Source organism: Echinops telfairi, unplaced genomic scaffold (genome assembly GCF_000313985.2).
Source record: "Echinops telfairi isolate 266 unplaced genomic scaffold, ASM31398v2 ScPeMD7_2;HRSCAF=8, whole genome shotgun sequence".
Classification (NCBI taxonomy): Eukaryota; Metazoa; Chordata; class Mammalia; order Afrosoricida; family Tenrecidae; genus Echinops; species Echinops telfairi.
Window position 1 is genome coordinate 5,779,195 of NW_022103898.1, and position 9,078 is coordinate 5,788,272.

Below are 9,078 nucleotides of genomic sequence, written 5' to 3' on the forward strand. Positions count from 1 at the left end.
TTGGGGGCTCGTACAACTCTTATCACAATCCATCCGTCCATCCATTGTGTCGAGCACATTTGTACCTTTGTTGTGTTGGCCTGTTCTTTTGCCTCTCCTGCCCCCACCCCACCTGAGCTGATATGGCCCTGTGTGCCACAGAGGAGCCCTGGTGGCTCAGAGGTTACATGCGAGGTGACTAACCGCACGGTCAGCAGGTGGCACTCACCAGCTGCGCTGGGAGAGAAAGATGGGGCTCTCTACGCCTCCAAAGAGTGACGGTCTCAGAAACCCCCGGGGACAGTTCTACTCTGTCCCATTGGGTCACTATGAGTTGGGATCAACTCGATATCAGCGAGTGTCTCTGCTGTATAACTGGACAGGGTGCAGGCAGGATTAAGGAGAGGGGTGAACCAAGTGCCACCCTTTGTTTCCGTGGGGCATGTGGTCTGCTGGCTGCGGTGTGCCTGATCCAAGCAATGGTATTTCCAGTCTCTTCATACTCATATGCAAGCTGGACAATGAACAAGGAAGACCAAAGAATAACTGATGTCTTTGAACTCTGGTGCTGGTGAAGAATGGTGAGGGCACCACGGACCGCCAGGAGAAGCAACGCGTTGGTCTTGGAAGAAGTGCAGCCAGCACACGCTTGGGAGGCAAGGGTGGCGAGACTTCTTCTCGCATTGTTGGGACATGCTGTCAGGAGAGACCAGGCTCTGGAGGAGGAGGAGAACGTCATGCTTGGTAAACCGGAGGGACCGTGGGAAAGAGGGAGGCCCTCGATGAGATGGACTGGCACAGTGGCTGCAACAGTGGGCTCAGAGAGAAGGACACTTGTGACAAGGGCAGGACCCTTATTTTGTCCCTCGGGTGGCTATGAGTTGGAATCAACCCAACAGCCCCTAACAATAACAACAACAAGAGTCGACGGATAGACAAAAACCACACCGCCATCAAAGCCATTCCCCTGCGGATAAGAGCCGCCTCAGACTCAGAGAGAAATCCCGGGACCATCGGAAGAGCGTGTTGGAGATCTCGGTCGGAAGAGACAGAGGCCCCAGAGGCTGCAGCATGGAGATCATGGACAGAGCAAAGGAGCCAAACCAGGACTAGAGCCGGAGGCCTGGAGACCGTGAGACAGTGCGGAGCAGCGCTCCTGAGACTATGGGACTGTGAGGCGGAGCAGTGGGCAGGCTTCTTGCTCCACAGAGGCAGAGGTCAAGGGACCACGTGGCTGAGGGGCTGAGGACCTAAGAGAGACTTGGCTGCTGGCTGAAGAGCAGTGTTGCTGTGGACCAACAACTGTATCCTAACTGTTTACCGATCCTAACTTGGGGTAACCTACACACTTCCCTAATACACCCCCATCGTTGTGTTTTGTCTGTGAGCTCTGTGTGGTCATTAGGGCGAATGATGGCAGTCGAGCACTGTGGAAAGGAACAGTGGGCGTGAGACTTGATAAAGGAGGATGGGGGGTGGAGGAGGCATGTGTGAGTCCTGCTTCGGGGACACAGGGAAGCCTGAGGAGGTTAGATATTTAATTCCCACCTCCACCGCCATCCCACCCCACCCCTGCTCCAGCCCCAGCATTTGCTTACTACCTGACCCTGCATAGGAGATATCAGAGCCTACTCTGAGCAAGAAAACCAGCCCTCAAGAAGGCCGCCTGACCTCTCTGAGCCCCGTAGACTGGCTGGCACTACCCAGGCAGTTCTGTGTGACCAGGAGGGGCTTGGGCACTGGCCCTTCTGAGCCTTTGGTAGCAGATGATCCTGCACAGAGTCCCAGGAATGAGCAATCCAAGTCGGCTGAGACACAGAGAATGGCCCGACCAGTGTTGGGACAGGGCAGCTATGTGGATCAGGGGCTGCACCCACCCACGGTCTGCCTGGCTCTCAGTTTCCATGTCAGGGTGAAATGTCACACAGAGCCAGTCAGCAGAGGCTTTAGGGTGCATCTCCTACCCCCAAAGGCACAAAATTTAGAGAAAAGGCTCTGATCGAGCAGGCCTCCCATTGGGGCCCCCGAAACTGGACCCGGCCGAGTCACCAGTGCCAACAGCACCTCTAACCAGGTCCATGGTGACAGCCACTCCATGTGGTCCTCACAGGGACACACACACACACACACACACACACACACACACACACGTCACAGAAGCAGTGTGATCTCCGCTGAGCAGGCTGAGGCTAGCCCCCTGTCCCCCACCTTGGCCCTCCTGGCAGTTTTAAGGCAGCGCCAGTGCCCGGCTCACAGTGGCAGGCCCAGAGAAACAGGTCAGTGCCTCCATCTGCAGAGGGTCATTGGGATGGGGAGCCCCCAGGCTCTGACACCTGGGCCCCTTTAGGGCCTCTGCCCTCTGGTCTGCCTGCCACTCCACCCCACTCCACAGGCTCTGCAGGAAGGCGATTGGAGGCCCAGGCCAGAGGCCAGGGCGTGGGGTGGGCCCTAAGTCAGGATGGGGCTCCCCAAGGAGGGGGTTCCCTCTTTAGACCATCTTTGTTCACCTATTATGGGACAAGGGAGGAGAGGAGGAGAGTGGCTGGCAGCGAAGGAAATAGAGGCACCAGGCAGCCCGACACGGGGTTTAGAGAGACCCACCCCAGAAATGGCGAGAAACTCAGAGACGCAGGAAAGTGAGGCAGGGTGGGGAACGCAGGGGTCCCTGCAGGCTGGGGAGGGAGAGGCGGGACCCCGACTGTGCCCCGGCCCATCACCCCGGGTCCCTGCCCAGGGCATGGCATGCGTGCGTACACACACACACACACACACACACACACACACACGCGCGCTCTCTCTCACACACGCGCCTCTAAAACTTGGGTTTACACTGGCTGAGGCTCACAGAACTGCATCCGCAGGCCATCCTTCCACCTGCTCACCCACCTCCGCCCAGCCCACCGGCGCTGAGGGAACCCAAGCCAGTCAGGCCAGCTCTGGTCCCTGGCTATCACGGATGTTTTCTGTGTAAAAGGTGCCTGTGCAAGCTGGTTTGGCTACATTATGAGGTGGCTTCACGAAGTTCGTGGAAAATGCCATCATCTTTCATTTTGTTATCGACTTTGTGAAGCGCCCCCCTAGTATCCTATGCCGTCCTGTGACTGGAGCCCCAGTGGCTCTGCAAGGTAAGTCAAGGTCAAGGTGTTCACACCCCACAAGCGCTCCGCAGGAGAAAGCAGAGGCTGTCGGCCCCGTAGTAAAGACTTCCAGTAGAAGCAGTTCTCCTGTGTCCAAGGAGTCCCTCTGGGGCGGCATCATCTGGATGGCAGTGATTTCTTTCACTCGGCATGATGGTTCCAGGGTGCGTCTGGGTCATAGCAGAACTGCGTCTTTATTATTGCCAAACAAAATTCCACTGCAGAGATGTAACATGGGCAACTCTCCCTGTGTACAGCTCTGGGGCGAAAGAAACAAGGCCACCAAAGGGCCCTGCTGCCCAGGGGTGTAAGGAGGAGTGCCCACATGCTGTACCAGACCCAATGAGGGGCAGGGGGAAGTGGGAAATCGAGGGACATTCAGAAATAAGCTGAGCAAAGTGTTGAGCATGGAGGGAGGAGTAGGGAGGGCTCGGCAGGGCCGAGGGGCAGCAGGCAGCACGGCCTGGAGGCTGACAAGCCCTCATGGTACAGAGAGCCCGAGCCCCCGAGTGGCGCAGTCGTCAGACAGGGGAGGAGGCAGACACAACACCAGCCTCAGGAATCCCTGGGCTCAGTGACCAATCTTTATTTGTTCAAGGCTTGTCCATTATTGTAGACTAAGATACAAAAGCAATCACAATCATAAATCATCTTTTCTAAAAGTAGGTTTCCACGGGGGGCGCAGGACCCTCTTCCATACATTGATTCTGCTCCGGTTTCAGGAACACCCTCGCCTCTCTGTGCTTTCTTGGAGCAAAGACGCTTCCTTCCACCGGTGACAGGAACCCAAAGTAACCGTCTTTCTCCTTCGAACGGGTCAAGTCACAGAGCCTCCTCAAAGGCCGGTGTGCTTCTCCGCCAAGAGCTGTCCCCACCCAGGTGGGTCGTTGTCCAGAGCGTCATGCATGACCGGTAGCATGGCTGGGCATACAATTTAAGGTGAGCAAGCCACCTGGGGAGAGAGCGGGGCCCAACTGCATTCTCCAGGAGGGCTGGGGGCAGGCGGGAGGGGGCTCTTCCTGCGCCACCTCTTCCATCGAAGGTGGGTCTCCCAATCTAGGCGGAGGTGTTCACACTCGGAAAAGCGTCCCGAAGACAGCTTTTCAGTAGCGACCCCGGCACACTTTGTCCATGGCCGCCGTGATTCTGTAAGAGACAAGCAGGAAGTGTTTGCGAGCCGGGCCAACCCTGACGGACTGACAGGCCCAGTCCAGCACAGAACAGGAAGTGCTCGGATGGAGCCACCCCACCCCGCCAACCACCACGGAAGGCCCAGCGCGCCGGGATTCCGAGGGCAGGTGTATCTAGAACACAGGTGAAGGATACCTCACCCTTCCCATGCCCTGCCAAAGTGGACTCACTCACCTGTCAATGGGATGGGGCTTCTCACAGAGGTTGACCAGCACGTACAGATGTCTCAGGGCATACTCATACTGGAAGAAAGAGCGCCAAAAAGCATGGAATCGGGACTGCAGCCGCCCACCACTCGGTCAGCTCGTCACTCTACTGGGGACCCTGTACTCTGTGCTCCCCACTCCATCCTAAGTCGGTCTGGCATAAGGAGGATACTTTGCCCACCCCGTTTTCAGTATTACTGCCTTTCTGTGACCAGTCAGGAGCCCTGGTGGTAGTGAGCGGAGCTCGGGCGACCGTGCATACGCCCCCAGTGGCTCAGAGGGAGAAAGATGAGGCTGTCTGCTCCCATAGAGGGTTTCAGTCTCCAGCAACGAATCCATGTGTGTCACCAGTAACAGTGAATGCCAATGGACCAGGTGCACCCATCAGAACACAAAGAGCAGCAGACTGGATTAGGAAACAAGACCCATCCCTCTGCTGCCTTCAAGAGACACACCTCACACTCACAGACAAAAGCCGTCAAAGGATGGCAAAAATCTACCAGGCCAATGACAACCCCCCCTCCAAAAAACCCGGCAGGCGTGGCAATATCAATCTGCGATAACTAGACTTCAAAGTAAACATAATGGGAGACGAGAATGGACACTCAGACTTTCTGGGTCCTCAGAGAGATTCGATCATGAAAAACACACACACAGGTCTGCTGTGGGAAGCAGCGTGCCGGCGGTGGTGGCGGTTTGATTATCTAGATCTTTCTAAATCTGGTCGCTGTCTTTGGGGGTTGGCGTGAGAATGGACATCAGCAAATCACAGGCTGCAGCACAGCACGTGGTGCACGGGACCAACGATGGGACGTAAAACAACGATGTGACACAAGGACAGGCAGTTCCCTGTAACTCAGATGCGGCGGAAGTCAGGGCCGCCTGCATCTAGAGCGACAGGTGGCTGGTGGCTTTGAGGGCGGGCTCCAGATGGAGCAGAGCAAGCCCTGGCAGTCAGCAGAGGCCTCCGAGTGACCCCCGGGCGTGACCATCTGCAACCCCCGAGGTGGGACCTTGGGGAGGGGTTGGCGTGGAAAGCATGGTGGCTGGTGGAGGAGGGACGCTAGTGCTAAGGGCTTGGCAGGGAGAGACTTGGGCGTGAAGAGAAGCCAGCAGGACAGGGCTGGGGGCTGAACCACACACTCGGCCTGCTGTCCCACCCGCAGAACCACCCAGTCCTGGGGCCGGGACTTAGGTCCAGTGGATGTGGACAGCCCTTCCCCACACGCCACCAATAGCCTCCAAACACAGTTCTCATCGCTCGCCGAGTGGACCTCAGCCGTCTACAAGGAGGCTGTTCTGGACTGACCCGCGACTCCCCATAGTAGGTGTGGAATTTGAATCCATACACAAGCAGACGCCCTCCTGTCTGGGCACAGGGCTTTCTTTACGCTGCCCAGGCCACGTGGGGCATGGTGTGCTGTCAGGCAATCACTTTGGGGGTCTAAAAGGAGCGGACCAGGCACAGAAACCAGAAGCACACGCGAGAAAGTCAGGTGCCCCGCCACTGGGAGAGTGCGAGGAACCAGACTGTCCTGCTCAGAGCCGACCCTGACCTTGAACTCCTGGCCTCCTGAACAGCGGTGAGAGTGATGGGTTGGTCAGTTAGGACCGCCCACTCCCAGGACTTCCCTGAGGAATCGATGACCTGTGAGCCCCGTGGAGGCCAGGCCCAGGGGCTGCAGAGGGGTGGGGGCGGCAGGTCGTTCTGGGCTCACCGTAGAGGAGTGCCAGTTGAAGCAGTGTGTCCGGAAGTACATGGCGGCCTCCTGGTAGCAGTCGTACTGTGTGAGCTCCGCCCGCATGGACAGGGCGTGCTCCAGCTCGGCCTCGGACGTCACCAGCAAGGACAGGATCTTCTGCATGGTCTTCTCCATGAGGTACCTCACCTGTGAAAGAAAACATGCTCGTGGGAGGCGCCTCATTTCAACGCTGCCCCCCCTGGAGCCCTGAAGACAAGACTCGGAGGCAGCTGACGGGGATGGAAAACATGGCCAGGCAACCGAGGACGGCTACACAGTGACTGCGCTCTGAAACGTCCGTGAGAAACGCTGAGCCGGCCAAGGCAGTGCTGCTTCTCTGCTCATAAGAAGTTAACAACAGACGCCGGCGATGAACAATAAGTAAATTTGTCTCTAGAAAACGCTCGGCTTTTCAGAATCCTTTCCAAACTCACAGCCAACGAGTCGATGCCAACTCACAGCGCCCTGCCCGGTGGGTTTCCCAGGCAGGAGCGCTTTATGGAGTGGAAAGCCTCATCTTTCTCCCACAGAGCGGCTGGTGGTTTTTGAACTGCCGACCTCGAGGTGAGCAGCCCAACACGGTACCACTGTGCCCACAGGCGGCTGTCCAACTCCAAGCAATGAGCGGGAGCCGCGAAGCCCGTGCAGTGGCAGAGCTGGGTCCGAGACGCTGCTGCGGTATCCCGTTCAGGAAGTCATCAAATGGTTAGATAACAGGGCAGGGAGGAAACTCTCCCCATAAGGAAACTGCTTCATGTTGATTTCACCGCAAGTCCCTGCCCTGCCCCTCGCCTGCTGGGGTTTTCCTGTGAGTCTGAAATCAACAGACTCACTGCCGTCTGGGCGAGAGACTAGGAGTTGGGCCTGAGGGTCCTAGGGGGCGGTGGGCTCTCAAGGCCACAAGATGCCCTCTTTCCCGACAACAGGTCTGTGTGCGGCAAGGCTGGGCCATGGCAGGGCGGAGAACCTGGGGGCCTTGAAACAAGGCCGTCCATGGTATTGGAGCGCTCATGGCTCCCACCATCTCTCATCTTCCCAAGAAAGCCCCGCGGGGTCTCCGAGCGTGCAGGACCGTCCACTGCGCTGAGACCTGAGGTACAGGGCTGGCTTTGTCAGAAAGAAGAGGCTCACGCCACATCCGTGCAGTGGCCCTGTTCATGCCCTCCTGTGGTCCCAGAGCTGGAACCCCAAGAGTCACCGGCTGCCTCTAAACCCAGCGACAAGCCCCTGGAGGCCCAACTCCGCCACTGCCAAGGAGAACCCCGGGCGAGTTTGAGGAAGCTTTTGGGCTCTAGGACTCAGGGTCTTCCTGCAAACGGGACGACTAACTACGCAGAGAAATGAGAGTGCTTCTAGGTGGGGTCTGGGAGCGAGAGGCCCGTCTCTTTGCTCCCAACTCACAGAGGGGTGACTCATGGAGATAGGCTCATGAACTGAGAGGGATGCACGGGCACCTGGCCCTTCTCACGATGGATGATGGTCAGCAGACAGAGACCACAGGAGCCGGGAGTTACCACTTTGACCTCTACTTACCTCCAGGTGCCTATTGACCTTGCTGAGGAGCTCCCTGGACTCATGCAGGTCATTGGTGACCATGAGCTTCCTCTTCAAGATCATCAGGGGTACTTCAGGGCTGGGCGTGAGGTCAAGGTGCGTGACTGGAGGCAGGGAGATGGGCGAGCTGGTCTTGTGCTGTATGCCCTGAAACTGCATCAGCTTCATGGCGGAGATGGACTGGGGAGAGAGGGAGGGCGGGTAAGGAGTGAGCCCAGCCTCTCCGCAGAGGTTTCAGCCTCACACACGCAAGTCACCTTCAGAAGGCAAAGCGACCTGCTGGGCATCTGAGCCTGGCCAGTGGCCAGCTTCCTGGATGTCTGGCACTTCTGCAGCGACGGAGGTTCCTTCAAGCATGCGGTGGGAGTGCTGGTGGTCCGTCAACCAAGGCTGGGACCAGAGGGGTGTGAGCCAGTTGCCAGCCTATTCACCTACCCGTGCCCCGCCCCGACCAGAGTCCCTCAACAACCAGAGCAGGGAGGCAGGAGGGGACTCTGCCCAGGTGGGATCTGAGGTGGGGCCCACTGAGGAGCCCAGTGCTCGGGGAGCTAAGGGGCTGCACCCGCACCTGACCAGACCAGCACTTGGCCAAGCTCTACCAGGTGACAGCTGAAGAGGGCTGCACTGACTGGCTCACAGTTCTTCTAGGGCAGCAGTTCTCAACCTGTGGGTCGCAACCCCTTCGGGGGTCAAGCAACCCTTTCACAGGGGTCGCCCAATTCATAACAATAGAAAACTTACAGTGAAGTAGCAACCGAAAATAATCTGATGGTTGGGGGATGACCACATGAGTAAGGTGACCAGACATCCCGCTTTTGGCGGTACAGTCCCTATTTTTGGCATTTTAAAAAAGTCCCGATTTTTGGAAAGAATGTAGGACAAGCTAGGGAACAGTCTATTTGGTCCATATAGACCAAATTTTTAATCAAGAACCCTCCCCCCACCCCGGTCAATGGTGTCCCGCTTTAAATCTGGTCACCTTACCATGAGGAGCAGTATGAAAAGGTGGCAGCATTAGGAAGGTTGAAAACCTCTGTTCTAGAAGGTGAGGCAGGTACCCAAAAAAAGGTGAGTTAGTTAATTGTGCCAGCCTGGCCGATAATCACATGTGGGGCTAATTGAAAGGCGGAGGGATACATGGGTGGTGAGCCTCGCCTTTCTAGTTCTCGGGTCTCGTTTTGTGATGGTCGCACCGGGTGCAGCTGCCTTAGCAGTTCCCTGCTTCAGCTGGCAAGATTGACTTCCTACAAGACATCCCCAAGGAGAAGC

General features: G+C 57.2%; 1 protein-coding gene across 1 annotated transcript; it reads right to left on the reverse strand.

The window, feature by feature from the left end:
• Positions 1–3,687: 3,687 nt before the first annotated feature.
• Positions 3,688–8,025, reverse strand: LOC123521695 (legumain-like). The gene is made up of 4 exons (XM_045290495.1): positions 7,789–8,025; positions 6,232–6,402; positions 4,482–4,549; positions 3,688–4,262 (listed from the first exon to the last, which is right to left on the reverse strand). The coding sequence occupies exons 1-4, from the start codon at positions 7,975–7,977 to the stop codon at positions 4,220–4,222; spliced, it is 471 nt and encodes a 156-aa protein (XP_045146430.1). The 5' UTR covers positions 7,978–8,025; the 3' UTR covers positions 3,688–4,219.
• Positions 8,026–9,078: the final 1,053 nt, after the last annotated feature.